The 17,954-nt window shown below is 39.0% G+C and overlaps 1 protein-coding gene across 3 annotated transcripts in view; it reads right to left on the reverse strand.

The window, feature by feature from the left end:
* RALGAPA2 (Ral GTPase activating protein catalytic subunit alpha 2) overlaps window positions 1-17,954 on the reverse strand; it is a 352,948-nt gene that overhangs the window by 213,475 nt on the left and 121,519 nt on the right. For 2 of the 3 annotated variants that reach the window (XM_055131127.1, XM_055131129.1), the window contains exons 14-17: window positions 17,489-17,600; window positions 11,531-11,768; window positions 6,511-6,675; window positions 1,845-1,985 (exon numbers count right to left, since the gene is read on the reverse strand). In XM_055131127.1, coding sequence (XP_054987102.1) covers window positions 1,845-1,985; window positions 6,511-6,675; window positions 11,531-11,768; window positions 17,489-17,600 — 656 coding nt within the window. The remainder of the gene's footprint in view (window positions 1-1,844; window positions 1,986-6,510; window positions 6,676-11,530; window positions 11,769-17,488; window positions 17,601-17,954) is intronic. The other variant, XM_055131128.1, reaches the window with a different exon arrangement.

Below are 17,954 nucleotides of genomic sequence, written 5' to 3' on the forward strand. Positions count from 1 at the left end.
AACAATTCTGGTGGTTGAACTACAATATAGATTGAAAAAAAAAACCCTGCTAACTTAAATGTAAGCAAAATTCGCAATCATTTTTATAGTCAAGAATTTGTGGCCAGAAAGTCAATGCTCAAAGCATTATTGTGTCTACATGGGCATATATCTCTATCTAGACACGTCAACATCGGGACTCAGATTGGAACACAAATGCATTACTCTCGAGGGCCAACCAGGAGTAAGAGTCTGAGAGGAAGGCTTCAAATGCATCATTCTTGGCCCACTCTCTTGATAGGAGAGTCACAAAGGGCAAAGACATCATTTTAATATGGAAGAACAAATGGCATCAGGCTAGCAGTAGCTCATAGCTCACTGCTGAGTTGTCGGAAGAAATAGAAAGAAGAGAAAATTGCTCCCAAAATCAAATTGTCCTTCTAAGCCCCTTTGCCCTTTGTGCTATTAAACCAGGAAACCAGGAAAAAGAATAGCAAAGGTAGGCAAATACGCGGAACAACCCGCTTCATTTCACTTCAAATCAAGCTTTTGCAACATCAGATCTCTTGATAATCGGTAGGGCAGTTAGCAGTATGCCAGTGACTGCCATGCTGGGACAAGAAAATGTGTCTGAAGAACTTGCCAGATACTTGGGCATGTGGGGTACAAGAAGGCAGGGAGGGTACAACTATGCCCAGCTAAGAATCACTACTCTAAATCATATTTAGAATGAGTATGTATGTATGGAATCAAGAACTGAGAAAACTGAAACATAATACTAAATAAGAGAAAAAAATTTCACAAATTCAGGACAAAGTAGTAAAAAAACAAGTCGTTTGCGTTATTTTTATACACACAACAGAAGAGTTAGGCTTAATTTTGCTTTGCTAAACCACAGTATGACATAATTTACTGTTAGAGAAAACCATAATTAGACTAGCTCCAATATTAAATGCTAATCTACAATGCTATCTTTCTGAAAATCAAGAAAACATTTCCATATTTAAAAGGAAGATTCAGTTTATCTTTTAATTATTGAAATCCGTAGAAACAGGTCTAATCATTCACTGCTGAGCAAAATAACTCCTTTAAATGAGGAACTATGCCAAAATACATTGTTGGTGTTACAACATCTTAATAAACCAGAAAACTTACTATATTATAAGGCAAATGTAGCTAGATTCAATTTAAATGAACTGAATAAGAACATGTTTCTTCATTTTGAAATAAGGAATTTTTATTATTGGCTTCTTTTTACGCAAAAATCACTATGAAGCTTTAAAAATTGACCATTAGTATCTTTATAATCATTAATAAATTCAAAGAATTCTTCCCTATAGGAAGGAACAGCAACCACTGACATACTCAAAACTTTTGTGAAATTTTAGGACAATTTCCTTCTATAGTTCTATAGAAGTCACGCTGAAGCAGGCATCAATGTCTTCCCTTGCTAAAAACGATGGACCAAGAGGTCTTTGAGAATTTCCCTTTTTAAAAATTATTTTTGGGGCCACACCCACTGGTGCTAAGGGCACCACTCCTGGTGGTGCTCAGGGGACCATCTATGGTACTAGGGACTGAATTTGGATGGGCCACATACACAGGGGCAAGTGCCCTCCCCACTGTACTATAGTTCTAACCCCTTCTATCATTCTCAATGGGAATACAAAGACAAGCAGTGTTACAGAAACTTTTCTTGGGCTAATTGCTACTAACCATCTAAAAAGAATTCATTAACATAAGTGCAAAGTGCAATGGGCCGGCACACATGCTTGATGTGAAGGTATTAACAAATGAAGCAAGGCTGAGGGTAAGCCACAGAAGCCCAGATACACTGACGGACACATGAGACAGCATTACAGTACCTGCCAGCCTGTGAGAGCAAGAGGAGTAAGAGAGACCAGGTAAGAGAGCGCTCACGGTGTGAAGGAGGAGCGGGACGCTTTTAGTGGCAGGCAAAACCTCAGAAAGGTGGACACAGTTGCTGATTGATTGGCTTCGCTTAGCTTCCAGGAGAAATAAAGTAATAATTATGTCAGTAGAGTAGAAGACTCTTTTACTTCTAATTCTTATTCTGGGCCTCTTAAAAACTTTAAAGGAAGTCAGTACAAAGCACAGCATTTAATCACATTCTCTAAATACAGCCAACTTTCAGTCATTCTGATGACACAGGAGAAAGGACAATTCACAAATAATCAATGTGATCTCAAAATGTTTGCTATGTTTAGCCTTTCCCTTCCTTTTTTGCCTCTGCTGTGTCTATCAGACTCTCACTTGGGTTGATTAATTATTTGGGCAGATTATTCAGTTTACTTTTCCTAAAGGACAGAAACAAAAATCAGAGAGAACAGGAAGAAAATGAAGAATTCTATAAAGAATAATTTAAATTTAAAGTAATTTGTCAAATTTAAATTTTAATAAAAATTTAGAATAATTAAAAAATTAATCCACTGAGAGATGACTGTATTCAAAACCATACCATTCAGTAAATTAAGTACCCTAAAAGCACAATAACACAGAAGATATTAATATACTTGATATTTGAAAGAAGTAAAATATCTAATACCCATAATTTTATATCTTACTTCCTGCTGATTAAATCCATAATTTTCTTAGTATGGACTTTATTATATTATGAAGTTCTCTATATGCCACCAGTCAAATGGATATTTGGGAAAATGGACACAGGAAGAGATTATTCCTCATATACATAAAACTATCATCAGTAAAATAGGTTTTAACCCTTAGAATAAAAAGTTATTGGAATTCCCAATTTTAATTCTTACATTTAAAAGAGTATCTTTTAAAACCATTTAAAAAGCTTTTATTATACTTTAGGTAACATGGTTATAATAGTATTAATGTTTATGATTTTGACATGCAAAGTTTCTATACTTTTACCACCACCAAATTCTATATCACTTTTAGTTAAGGGATTATTTTCAATGCAATTAAAACATAAATTACATAAGAGCAAGATAATATTTAAGTGAAAATGACTTTCATGTGAAAGTCAAACTAACAGATTGTAAGTCAAATATCTATTCAACATTCAATGTGAATGTGAAAAAAGTTTCTGCTATTTTAAAGTAAAACCAGATTTTATTTGGGGGCTTTTAGAAAGGGAAAGGAGGGGGAGAAAGAGACAATGTGGGCTTATCCAAAGGCAGAGAGTAACCCAGTACACATCTCAAGAGAAGAGATGTGGGCACCACGTGTGCTTGGCCACATGGACACAGCAGCACACAGGCTTGGGCAGCATGTGCGCCCCTTCTCTGTTCAAGTTGGTTTTTATAGTTTTCCCAAGCTGCCCCATGAGGGGCTCATGGGCTCATGTATATAAAAAAATACATATATACACATATATATGTTTCCAAGTTTGATTATAAGGCACTACAAAAATAATAAATATAGAGTAATGATTGGGCTGGAGCGATAGCACAGCGGTTGGGCGTTCGCCTTTCACCTGGCTGACCCGTGTTGATTCCTCCGCCCCTCTCAGAGAGCCCGGCAAGCTACTGAGAGTATGGAGCCCGCACGGCAGAGCCTGGCAAGCTACCCGTGCGTATTGGATATGCCAAAAACAGTAACAATAAGTCTCTCAATGAGAGATGTTACTGGTGCCCGCTCGAACAAATAGATGAGAGTAATCATTTGTTTGGAAATTGAAACTCTCTTGAATCATATTTTACACTTCTAGTATTACAGTATCATTCAAGTGTAAGGCAAGCACTTTATTCACTATACTATCGAGGAGCTAATGTAGGAACTAATTTTTACTTTAAATTTTTTTTTCTTTTTGGGTCACACCCAGCGATGCTCAGGGGTTACTCCTGGCTTTGCACTCAGGAATTACTCCTGGTGGTGCTTGGGGGACCATATGGGATGCCGGGGATCGAACCCGGGTCGGCCACGTGCAAGGCAAACGCCCTACCCGCTGTGCTATCGCTCCGGCCCCTACTTTAAAATTTTTTAAGATTCTCCTTGCCAGTCTGAAATTTACAAATTAATACATTATGTTATATGGTCATTTCCCTACTCTTCAAGGCTTATATTTCTCTCTTACCACCATCACTGACATTTTCCTTATGAAAGTGCAGTCTGTGCAGGACATAAAGTATAATGATCTTAAATTATTCTCATAGTGGGGTCAAAACTTAATACTTCCAAGCATAAACATCTGAATGCTAAAAAGAATAGAAACTAACTTCATGAACTGCTTTTCTTTCATTAAAATGTAACCTCTACAAAAAAACAAAATCTACCAAGAAAATATTCTGGGCGTCTATTAAAAAAAAAAGATAAATTATTATACAATGTAAAAAATAATGTAGAATAAAACCACCAATAGTATACAGCTTATATCATTGTATCACTGTCATCACTGTCATCCCGTTGATCATCAATTTGCTCAAGCGGGCACCAGTAATGTCTCCATTCATCCTAGCCCTGAGATTTTAGCAGCCTCTCTTTACTCGTTCTTCCCGACAGTGCCACACTGGAGGCTCTTTCAGGGTCAGGGAAATGAGACCCATAATTGTTACTATATTTGGTATATGAAATACACTAAGGAGAGCTTGCCAGACTCTGCGTGTGGGGTACAGCTTATATAGATTAATCATATAAAATAGCATGCTACAATAAAATCTTGAAAAACTATTATTTTGTGGTTGGAGAGATAGTACAGCAAGTAGGGTACTTACCTTGCATGAGGCTGACTGGGCCCATTCATTATGGTCGCCAGGCCCCAAAAGGAATAAACCCTGAGCACCACTGGATGTGGCCCCCAAATAAAAAACCAAACAAACATAGCTCTGCAGCACTGTTGTCCCATTGTTCATCGATTTGCTCAATCGGACACCACTAACATCTCCATTGTGAGACTTGCTACTGTTTTTTGGTATATCGAATATGCCACGGGTAGCTTGCCAGGCTCTGCCATGAGGGCGGGATTCTCTCAGTAGCTTACCAGGCTCTCTGAGAGGGAAGGAGGAATCGAACCTGGGTCAGCCACGTGCAAGGCAAATGCCCTACCCGCTGTGCTATGGCTCCAGTCCAAACAAACATAAAATTATTATTTTTACAGGCAACAGAAAAGATGATAATTTTTTTTTTTTTTTGGCTGAAAGTAGGGCTTGGGTTGGGTCACAGCCAGCAATACTCAGGGCTTAGTCCTGGCTCCAGGCTCTGAGATTACTCCTGGTAGGGCTCGAGGAACCAGAAAAGTGCTAGAGGTCAAACTGCAAACAAGACAAGTGCCTTAACCCCTGTACTATCTCTCAGGCCCAATAGTTTATCATTTTTAAGAATGTCAAATAAAATGGGAACTACTTGTATATGTATAGAATAAAAATAATCTAACACAATATCTCTTATCTTCATTATCATTTATTTTTAACCTCACTATCTCTTAAAGACTATGTAACTCCCAACTGTTTTTAATTTAATCATACACAAGTCAGACTTAGAGTTTTTAAGTTACATACTCTAGAATACCTTTATATACCTTTATAAAACTGTTCCTTATCAGGGATTTCAAATACTCGAGTACAATTAAAAAAAAAATAGAACCATATTGTTATCAATGCAGTGAGTACTTTCTAAAACATGCTGTTACCTCTGCTACATCATTGTGTTAAAATATTTGCTGAAAATTAAGATGCCATTTCTTCTGGGACTGAATTCTAACTAAGTTGTAGTTTACGGAACATATAATATAGAATATTTTGCTGCCCAGGAAAATGCAAATAACCACTTTTTAAGTGCTCCAAATGATCATTTCTATTATATTCATAATTTGATAAATGTGAGGAACAGAAAGAAGTCTGAGCATCTCAGGCATAAGTCCCTTAAAGGATCCAGGAAAGAAAGAAGAGTTTTCAGAAAAAGGAATAAGTGACTAAATCTCCCCAAAATTCACTTGCAGGTGGGAATTGGGTATCTTCTCAGAGAAGCAGGAATAGGAGGTGCATGTAAATAATGTGATAATTACTAATAAATGCTATAGTAAAAGTGGGGTGATAGAAAGGGGAAAGACAGAGTTAAGGTATTTTCATAAAACTCTCAAGTAGAAATTAGAATTCTGGTGACAAACATATGGCACATCTATATGACTGCAAAGCTGTTTTCCAAAGACAAAAAATAAAAATGTATCTATCTGTCTCGAAAAATAAAAACAGTCCTCTTCTTTTCTCTGTACTCTCATAAAATCAATATTGTTCAATAACAACAATAATAAAACTAATTGGATTATGACTAAGAATCTATTTCCTCAAATGTTAAGCAAAATGCTTATTTTTTCTATTTTATACATATATCTCACTCAATATTAACATCTCATGTGTTATTGAGAATTTGAAAATAAATACCAAGATTTGATCTGAAAAGTAACCAGAACAGAAAATTTAAAAGTTAAATATCTCATTTAACCAAAAATCTAACTACATATGTTTTGACTGTAATTTTCAAACATTATATTCCTGTAAATACATTTTAGACAGCAACAAGATCTTTAAAAATATTCAAGTTTACCAGTTGCTTTTTGGCGAACAATATTTCTTGCTTTTTCAACTCCAGGTGCTCCAGACGTGGTGGCACTCCTAAAGCGCATGGGTTCAGTCACATCAGGGTGGCTCCGCCAGCTGAGGGAAAAGGACCTCCCCACAGTGGTGCCTTTCTGAGGGTCTAAAACACAGCCTGGTAAAGAATAAGATAAGAGAAGTAGTCGAAAGGTGGAATTCATTATTATTCATTTCATAGGACATGCTGCTCAGCAAATGCCATAAACGTGTTACATACAAACAGCAGCTTCTTACACTATAACGACGGCATTTGTAGTATCAGTAATATAAAAGTTTCAAGCATCTTTAACAATCATGAAAATGATACTGTTACAGAGCTCACTATGATATATAAGACATTAATACTTTCTCAAAGTAAGAACAGTATCAAATGAAGTTCACCTTTGTTCCCAGGACACTGTAAAAACTACTTCTGAAAATCCAGAAAACAGTCCTCCAAGTCCTCCACCAGACACCAACTCCTCCAAGAATCCCTAAGAGAAACTCACACCTCTAAACTCTTATCAGTCAACCAAGTCACCAAGAACCATGAAAGTCTATAATAATGAAAAATATCCTACTGAGGCAAAGTTTTTAAAAAGCTTTGTGGCTCTGGGATTCAATTTCTCTTCTTTCCTCTCACACAGGCCAAATATTTCAATGTGGAAAAGGAATACACGAGAATCAAGAATCAGACGGCGAGAGAATTCAGTGCCGGTGGGACACGGCCAGCAGCTGCTGGGTGAGGCTTGCTTTCTCACTCAGGTTCCTTGGACAATGCATTCTATTTCCGCAAGTACCATGAAGAGAAGGCAAGCATTTCCACAATGAATATTTACATCTGTCTTTAGAACAAATCAATACAATAAATAAGAAATATTAGCTATGGTCATGAAGTAATTAAATTTATTTTGTGCCGATCTAAAAACAATGTTTTTTGAAGTTGTTAATTTTCCCAGAACAATTAACATCTATGAAATCTGTGTCTATGCGGTGAGAGGTAAAACAGTACAGCGGAGCTATGGGATCGGGTGGATTACAGGAATTCAAGAGTCAGGGACCTTCTCAGAGTCGGTCTTCTTGTCTCAGGTACTCGCCACCAATCCTGTAAAGCACCCCTACCAGGGTGGACACCTGGCTGGGCTGAACAACCATCTGAAAGAGCCGAGTTTCTCAGTGGCAGCATCTTTATCCTCTCAGCCTCAGACTTTACAGAGGTTCTCAACGCCACTACAAAAAACACACAGATCAAGGTCCAGGATCTTGGCTCCCTGTTACAACTTCAATTCCAAATCTCTAGTCTGTAATTTTTCTTTTATATACAGAAGGGCTCTGTACAGCTTAAATTTAGGAAGAAAATGTATTTACTGCTTAAACACATTATAAAATCACTGCATTAAATAATCTAAATTCAAGCTGGAGTTAAAATGTCATTTCGTTTTGGATTCTTACAAACTCGCTTTCACTAATTGGTGCTTTAGCAAGTCACCCTCAGATGGTGATATGGACAATATAAAAACCAATGAGTGGGGCCGTTCCAGCAGGTACCACAAGCTGGAGAATGCTTCGGACCCCAGACCGGGCCAACAACACTAGGGTACCAGACAGAGAAGATACAGCCAGCATGCCTTCTCCAGATGGAGCCTCTACTAACACGGCTCTGGTATACGGGACTGGGACATCTCCAAACCTCATGGTCACGTAAGCAGCCTTTCCTGATTTATAAAAAATATGCTCAAGAATGGCTCCACCACCCCTGAGCGTCCATTATCCCAGAGGCACATAAACCAATCTCAGAACGCAGCGGCTGCTGGCAGATATACTCCTGGACTCTGAACTAAGCTACGGCCCCGTGCAGCCCCGGGAGGGAAAGGGTTCCTGTCTCTTGGCCTTTCCCCCCCTGGACAGCATGGTGACCCCCAGTGTTCAGAACCAATTGGACAGAGAGGCAAGAGTTTGCAGTGATGAGACGGGATGCATGGGGAATCTTGCGATGGGGGAGGCAGAACAGGCCCTGCCTCCTGCCCAAATGAGACCCCAAGCGGTCGCCCATGAACAGCTCCTCCACTCCTGAACAGCCATGATCCCAGTGCCACAGAAACCAATATCAGAGTGCAGCAGCTGCTGGCAGAAATACCTCTGGACCTAGTACCAGAATTTCAAAACTGGGTGGCCACTTTCGCGACCGTGCAACATCATATGCTCTTTGTTACCAACAATAGAAAACATACAATCTAATGATGCCATTCCAACAGGTCTGACTGTTGGAGGAAAAACTCCAAATAAGATAGGGAGTTTCCTGTCGAAAATTGAATGTAATCAAAGTAAGGAAAGAGTAAAGTGAAAATCATCTGCCACACAGGCAGAGGGGAAGGGGGCTTTACTGGGGTTATTGGTGGTGGAACATGTGCACTGGTGAAGGGATGGGTGTTTGAGCATAGTATGACTGAGACTGATCCTAAAAGCCCTATAACTGTTCTCACGGTGACTCAATTAAAAAATAAATTTAAAAAAGAACAGTGACTTTACTTGCATGTCTTTATGGTTAATTAATATGATTAATCTTCCCATATACATACCCTATGGTATCTTCTCTCACACTAAGCTTCATATGACATATATAACATATATCATATATGTCATAATACATAACATATAAATTCAGTGACAAAACTGAACAAGCAGAAATTGAAAATGGACTTGGAAATTTGGACATGCTATTCTTGGAACCTGAAATCATTACATAAAGAGTCTGCACTAGCCAAGTGGATGGTGAGAGACTTGCAGTCCAGTGATCCTGCTGGAAGCGGTCTGCGTCAGAGGCAGCACAGACGAAGCGTGTCTCGTGAGGACTAGCTAAGGGCAGCCCAGCTGAGACCCACCCACGGCTCCACCTTGTAAGACAAGGATCTCAGTTTAGGGCTGTGACTTTAAGGCACTGTGTTTGGGATGGTTTGTTATACAGGAAAAGCTAATGTGACATTATTTTTAATTCACAAATGCGAAAAGAGACTATTGCTGAAATTGTAGTACTCTGAGATGTTGGAGAGAAAATTTCTTCCAGTTCCTAGTATCAGGAAAATCAAAGTCACAACCAAATCAAGTAGTCAGTATATACACTACTGAAATATAGAAGTGCTTTTTATCCTTTGATTCTCCGTGTTTCGAGGCCCTGTGAAGATCAGAATCAGTCAGAATGATTCTGGCAGGCTGTGACAGCAAGCATGAGACTCTCCAATCAACACCTGATATTTTAACCAGGGCTACTTCTGCTCCTTTCACCTAATTTTACACCATTTTCTTCTGTATTTTAACTGTCATTTAATATGCATATCTATGTGATGTCTCAAAAAAGAGTAATTATACAAATCAACCTTTGGTAAGAACTCTTACAACCTGTTAGCAACTTTCAAATCATACAAAAACATCAGCAGAGTCATCAGGCTGCACCTTACATCCCACTACTTGTCATTATTAACTACCACTTCATTCCATTTGCCCATCCTCCATCGCTATGTCTGATAAGCACAAATCTGATCTCTTGTTTCTAAGTTTGGATGTGTGTGTTTGTTTGTTTGTTTGTTTGCCTTCTAAGGAGGCAGGAGAATATATTTTAATGTATTGTGTCTGAGTTGGACCTGCCTGACTTGACCACTTCTCAGGCACGTGACTTAAAATGAATTTATTCACCATAAACTGTGTGGTTTATCTTCTTTGTCTGTGGTCCAGGGATAACAGTGAGACAGGCAGTTAGGCAGGGGACACTTGCCAAATTTCAGGGAACCATAAAAATAAAATAAAGTTTGGATACATAAAAAGTCATTATGAAACAAGTCATGTATGAAGAGATGAGATATATTCTGAAAAGAAATATTCTGATGCCAGTTCAGGATCCAAATCAGAGTCTGTGCGGGAAAGACCACCGAGGTACAAGTCCTTCTTGACAACTCCTTGGCAATGACTGCCCCAGCTGAGGAAGTCAGGAGAAGACAAACAACAGCTATAAAATCAGCTTCCCAAAGTAGATCGGGGAACTCATTCCATTTGAGGGTCGCACATATGCCAACTATGGGTGTGTTTTTTCTAAATCTTTTCTTTACAGCACTCCATTCTAGAGGGGCGCACACACCTCAACCTAGGCACACAACCTGTTTAATTTTACAGTGCACTCTATTCTGAAATTGCCTGCTACTTGGGATGCATAATTTCTTTCAATTTACAGAGTTCTCTCTTCTCTCTCAAGTATTCTAAATAAGATTATTTTATTTCACTATCTTCTTAAGGAAGGGGGGACTCCCAAGTAATGCGTAGGAGATCCACGGACCTCTTGCTGCTATTCTAGGCCTGGAGATGCAGTGTTGCTCGGGCCCTATGGCACCCAGAACTACCCAGGTCATACCAGCTATGTTCAGAACCCCCAGGATTATACCTGGAAACACTCGGGGAATAGGCTGCGCAGAGAATCCAGCTGGGTTGGGCTCATGCAATGCAAGCACCTTAACTCTTACACTACCTCTCCAGTGCCTATTTTCTCCCCAAATTATTTCCTGCCATGTGAAGACTGATAGAGGGACATGGACCGACTTCTTTTACCGGCCCTGCCTCCCCAGGCCCACACTTCATCATCAATAATATTTATTTCACTGGTCACTAAAACAGTAAAGAGAGATAACAAATGCATAGTACCACTTGCTGATTTTGTCTTCAATACAACTTTATTGCTATTATATTATTATACTGTTGCTTTCATCTGCATCATTATTGCTATTGCTATTACTCTTATCCCTCTTTTCCTTTGCTTTCTCTGTCTCTTCAAAAATGTATAATTCTCATTAAGGGGACTGAATGCTTGAAGACACAATCAATGATCACCACTAAAAAGTCATAGTTAGATGGATTTGGTTATTATTAAAGATCATGGAAAATGATGTAGATGAACAAATACACATTTCTTCCCACTTCCTACTATTGCCCTGTCAGAGTTGAAGTACCTTTGCCTCGTTGCTTCTTTTCCTTTTGCTCACTTAATTTGTCCAGAGGTAGGTTTGTCATCTCAACTCCATAAACGGTTCTTGCGAGCACTGCTGTCAAGGAGTCCATGATGTTGGCCCACTCATTTATGAGCTCCTCCCATTCCGTAAGAGAGGACAGCACCCGCAGAAAGTCATCCCAGAGCTCTCGTGAAATGTACACACAGAGGTTTGCTCGGATCCAAGCCACAATAAGTGTCTAAAGCCAAACAATCAACAAAATAATTTAATTCCTTCCATTTGAAAGAAGCATCATTTTAGACAAAATATCTTAAAATAACTATTAAAATTTTTAAATAAGTATTTTGGAATAGGTTTTTTTTTTCTAATTCTCAAAATTCATCTGATCCACTAACCAAAACATGAGAGCTGCTAGAAATTATGTATCATGATGATTAAAACTCATCATCATCATCATCCCATTGATCGTCAATTTTCTTGGGCAGTCTCAGTAACATCTCCATTCGTCCTAGCCCTGAGATTTTAGAAGCCTCTCTTTACTCATCCTTCCCAACAGTGCCGCACTGGAGGCTTTTCAGGGTCAGGGGGATGAGACCCAGCACTGTTACTGTTTTTGGCATATGAATACACCATGGGTAGCGTAAAACTAGATTCGAAATTATTATTTTAGTATCTGTCACTGGTTGGAGACATATCAGAGAAGGAAAGGTACTTTAATTCTTTTTGCACAGTGGTTATTCAGTCACCTGTGACAACTCTTTTCCTTACCCTCTATAACGACAACTTCAGACTTCCTCCTCCCTGGGAAAGCCTCTAACCTCACCAACTTCCCGTTGCTTTGGTTTTTAGCAAATGAATTCACAGCCAAACTCAGATGAAGAACCATTCCCCATGAATGCCTCAATTTCTGTCCATGGGGAGATGCATTCCGTTATTCCCTCTTGTCCTGCAGGATGCAAGCCAGCGGGGTTTATGCTTTTCTCTTCTTGCCTGCTGCTGTGCTGAGGACCTCTTCTCAGCACCTTTATCTCTGTTAACACCAAGTCTTCCTTATCCAAACCTATCCTATTCTCCTGGCTCCTTCCCATCCGTCTATTACAACGTTCCAATTCTTCCACATCTTAAAGAAAAGTTCTCCTGAACCTAGATTCTCTCTCCAACTAGAGTACCTTTTCCTCCCCCAAGCTGAAATTTACTGAAAGAATCCTTTATGCTAAATCAATTTTCTCTTCCTCATGTCCTCCAGTCACGCTGTTACTCTGGCTCTCTGGGCTTATCTGCAGCACCCTCTCCCATGCTGCTTAGGCTACAGTCTCCATTGTTAACGGCTCCATTGAAAGTTGTAAACATCTGATCTCCTACAGTCCACATACAGTCCAGATCTCTCCTGGTTTCCTGACCATCTAATGATGGTTCTATATGCCCTGAATTTACCTTAACATCCTGTGATAGTAAATGCGATTTTATTTCTTTCACTGAGATTCTTCCAGTTCCTGGACATGGAGAGACCTCAAATCCTCTTCCTTCTTTTTCTCCTCTGGCTCTTTAACTCTCACTCACTTTTCCATTTATAACCAGTATAACACTTTCTCTGACTTCCCCCATAAATTCTGGAAATAGTTCATAGTTCCCTATTTCCCCTGGCAGAGCATTTCTAGTTCTTTCCCTTCAGTTTCTTCACTCCCTGGTGTCCTTTCTCTAGTTATATGGTCTACAAGAATTCATGGACACTACAAAACTCTTATGCACAAGGTCTGGATATTTCCTTGAAATCTCTTAGTACCTGAGCTCTGCCAAAATAGTCCACATTCTTTAAAAGTCAAAATGTATCTGCCCTGAGAGTGCCAAGCTTATCAATAAGCTTGTCTTAAAGGAACCTAAAATGCTCCCCTCTTTTGTTTGAGACCTTTTATATTTCATAGTGTGTGACTTTACTGAAGGTCGTCAAAGTTAAACATACTTGTTAAAATGCCGAACTGGGAAGGAAAAAACCGTCATCTCCCACTGTTGTGCATGATGGGATGAGCTAGACTTGTTAATATTTTCTCAAAATTCTACACAAAATCAAACAAGGTGCGGTTAAGATATCCCACACTGGTTATGTTATTGGATTTATCTAATAACTGTAAAATGAGGATAGAACAAAGATTTCCTGGAATTTAGAAAATTCATCTTAGGAAATATGACATATATATAGGAAAATCCTTCAAATCTGCATCTTCAGGACTAACCAACAGCACTTCCTTAAAGAGCAGTGTCAGAGTGAGAACATGGGAGTGCTACCTGTGTTGTTTCAGTTTTGTGGGGGTCGGGAGTGGGGGAGGGGCAGCTCCTGGGCCCAAGTGTGTATTCAGTGCTGGTGCTTTCTGCAGGGAGCTTAGGCCAGCAGTGCGGGGCACGTTCCTGGACACCTTGGTGGTATTTGGGAGGGGCGATTCAGTGCCATGAATCTAACCCAAGGCTCTCAGGACAAAAATGTGCTCCACTGCTTGGAGCCAAGCAAAAGTATCTAAAAAAGTATCTAAAAGGAAAAAAAAATGTGAGCTTCAGACTCTTGGTTCTATCACTGTCAGAGTACGGGTTTGTGGCTTGGATAATGTCCTTCACTTTCCTGGAGTTCTTTTAAAAATTGAGGCTAAACACACAGTACCTGGGTTAAGGCACTTTCTTCTAAGTGGTTGACCCCTAGCTGGGTTCCTGTCATAGTATATAGTTCCCTGCACGCCAACAGGGGGCATTCCTGAACACAGAGTCAGGAGTAATCCCTGAGCTCCACCAGGTATAGCCTTGCCCCTCAAAATTAAATTAAAAAATTAAAAGCTGAAAAAGCACCTCTAAGTTGCCTTAGATATTAAAATTTATGTTTTAGCAAATGCATTATGATATAAAACTAAATTAATAAAAAACACCTTAACTTGTAAATCGTCCCTTTTTTAATATACATTTCCTACAAACTACTTTCTGTATTTCTCAAATTATCAAAATTAGGGTACTGGCACAATTTTACAGTAGTGGCTCATACTAGAAATACCTTAGCACAAGTTTCATGCTTTGCCTTTAGTGTTTCAAGCCTGAAGTCAAATTTAGCTCTGACAATGGATTAAAAAAATTATTGATAGAAATAACCATTATTAGACATTTAAAACTAAGTAAAATCCAACTATCATTTTAAGAAAATTTGCCAATCCAAGTTCCTTACTGGCAAATAAAATGAAACAATAAATTTTTTAAATTATTTAAAAAAAAAGGGGACAGTGGTAGCTTATAACTTCCTGTCCCTCTAGTAATCTCCTCACTCAAAATTTAAAAATCAAGTATTTGGCAATTGTAGACAGTCTACATGAGCAAATGAATATTAATTAGATGACATTTTAGTTTTAGTGTGGGACTAAGTTGATGCTCACTTGATTACAAAGGGCATATCAGTCCAGACTTTTATATTTCCCTCCCTCTTGGACAGATAATCATAAATCCTCAAAAACCCAACTGATTATTATGACAGCTATGCAAGGTAATAAGGATTAGGGAAGAGACTCATAAAACAAGGTCATTCTCTCAAGGACACAGAACCAGGTTTGGCAGACATGAGATTAGAACCTAGAACCTAGAATCAAAACAACTCATCTTCTTTCCAATAACTTTTATGCAGATTTCTTAATATATCTAACAAATGCCAAATAAATAGCAACATTAAAATCATAACAATAAAGTTAATCTTTAAGATGTAACAGTATTTCTCCATTAATGAGTGAATTTTTCTAGGAAAAAAGGAACAAACTACACAATGCCAAAATAGAGTTTTGTTTAATTTAGTGGCAAGTTCTTGCCCTAATTCCAACAAACACAAGTTCTTGGCCAGGAAGTTGGTTGAGGAATGAAATCCAAGCACCTGCCAGCCTGGTCTGGCTAGCCATGCCTAGTCCCATCGGGGCAGTAAGATGCTCCGTCAGGGGCTGGAGAGATGGTCGAAGAGTCTGAGCACAAGCTTGGCACGGAGGAGGCAAAAGTTTGATTCTTAACACTGCAAGTCCCCTGGGCACTGCCAAAAGTGACCTCTGGGCACAGAGCCAGAAACAGCCCCTGGGACAAACAGTACGCTGTCTTCTCTCTGCGCCCCCAAATAGAAGCTCCAAAAGAGAGCAGAGTGAGGAAAGTCAATCTGTCCAGCACGTGAGGCAATGACCAGGACTACCCTTTAGACAGGGAAAAGCCGAACACCAGCAGAAGGCTGTGCAGCCACCTCACGTACTCAGTAACTGAGTAAACAAGGCGATCAGAGTGAAAGCAACTATAGTACACAGGAGGCAAATTAGGACACGTCAATTATTTGTTCAGCCTCTCACACTTTTTATAAAGCCAAGATCATTATAACATATTACATTACAAAAATTAATTGCCTTATCATGTTATAATGCAAATATTTACCTTTACTTAAATAACTTCTCTTTTTGTCACCTTTACCTACATATTCTAGCTGTACTTTAAATATGTTTAATTTATTCCCTCTAAGACAATCATAAAATGAGCAATGAAGTTGGCTTCTCCCCACAACTGTCTCATTGATTCATCATGCTGTGTCCTATCAAGTTATCCTATCAGGTCTATCTATTTCAGGATAGGCTTTACATGTAGAGAATTTCAAATCTGCCAGAGTTATGATCTCTGAGAAATGTTTCATAAGTTCTGTGTATCCACAAATAACTTAGTATTTTCTTAAGTGACGTTTCTCTCTCTCAGACTGGTTATCTCTCTCAGACTGGTTAAAACGTGCACTTCCTTAGCAGTTATTTAACCATATTCCTTTTACCATGCCCTTAGGATATCAGACTGCTTATGTTCTTCCCCATTTACAACTAGGTGAAATGTCAGAAACACAGCCATATCCCTGGCCCCTTCCTCCTCTTTTAGCCAGCTCAACCCTCTTTGCCTATTCTATAAGTTCACTGCTTTTGTTTTAATCTCTCTCCAATCCTGTTCTCTCTCTATGAATCATCAGAGACTATTCTACAGGCATCAGAACACATAACCCTTTCACAAACATTGTTTATTATCACTCACCTTAAAAACATGACCTCCAAAGATAGCACCCAGCTTGCTCTCTTTTTGCCCCTTTCACATCAGTAGGTCTGCAAAGCTTGACTGAATTTGCTAGCTCCACAACCAGGTTCTTATTATATCTTCTATCCATTCCAACTGCACTTATTATAGAAATTCTCAACCACATCAACTAGCTGCTCCAACATTACTCCAAACTCTTGAGATATCTGGACACATGCCCCTTTCTCCAAGCTCACTAGCCATCTTTCCTGAGCATCTTCAATGCCTTGTCTCCTCCACCAGTCCTGCAGGTCACCCTCTTCTCTTTGAGATAAACCTATTGACAATATAAATTATTGCAGGGCTACATACATTCCCTGCATTCCACAAACATTAATAAGTTAATGTCATTTCTACCCTGGACCTCTCGCTGACCTTATTATAACCCCCAAGCTTCTACTCATTACCAAGGCCATCAACTCTTTTCATTTTCAAATTTCTCCTACCAAAAATAAGTCAGAATGGGTCAGTAGATGGTAGAAAGGTGGAAGAGCTCCCCACCCAAAATAAGACTAAATACAGTGCCCTTTAGGGGGGAAAAACTAAGAAGAAAAAAGTCTGAATATGGTTCTAGGTGTTTAAGGTTAGATTAACAATTCTTAAAATTGTCAGTGGGGGATTGAGGATGTGGCCTAAAGGGGCAGAACACATGTCTGGCATCACAAGACCCTTACACCACAGACTTCCCCGATGGACCAGCACTGAACTGTCAGACATGTTGCAGGGAATGGTCACCAGTACCCCTGAGTTGGTTGGGTATGGCCCCTAGTGAAAAGGAAAATAAAACCTCAATGATTAAGAGAAACTGATGTAAAATATGATTCTCATTGCATTGTCAGAGTGTTAATAAGAAGGACTTACCCTAAACAGCAACCCTGCCAAGCTCTGGGCAAACAAGTCCTTTATTTGTTTATCCTTTGGCTTCTGCATGACAGCTTCTGTTATCCTGAGTAGTATTTGCAACATCTGTTCCCTGGGCCACCCAAAATAAAAGCTCATGTTAGTAATCACATTTCCAAATCACTTTAATTTATAGGTACAAGAAATTCTCTTAGCAACATTGATAACCATGTATTATTTGAAAGTATTAAAATATGAATGCTAATACTGAATACCATATTAAATAATAAAATAAGCAACCTATGTTACTATAATACAATAAGCAGAATAAATGATGCATCAATCCAGTCTGATTTTATCTCTAAAAAAAGGGGGAGGCATGATTGTTTTCTCCAAATGTGGCAGTCCCATAAACGCTACAGTCCCACCATGAACAGCTGAGCCTATTTGAAATTATATACCTCTTTACATTTTATATTCACTACTT

The sequence above is a fragment of the Sorex araneus genome, chromosome 3 (genome assembly GCF_027595985.1).
Source record: "Sorex araneus isolate mSorAra2 chromosome 3, mSorAra2.pri, whole genome shotgun sequence".
Lineage (NCBI taxonomy): Eukaryota > Metazoa > Chordata > Mammalia > Eulipotyphla > Soricidae > Sorex > Sorex araneus.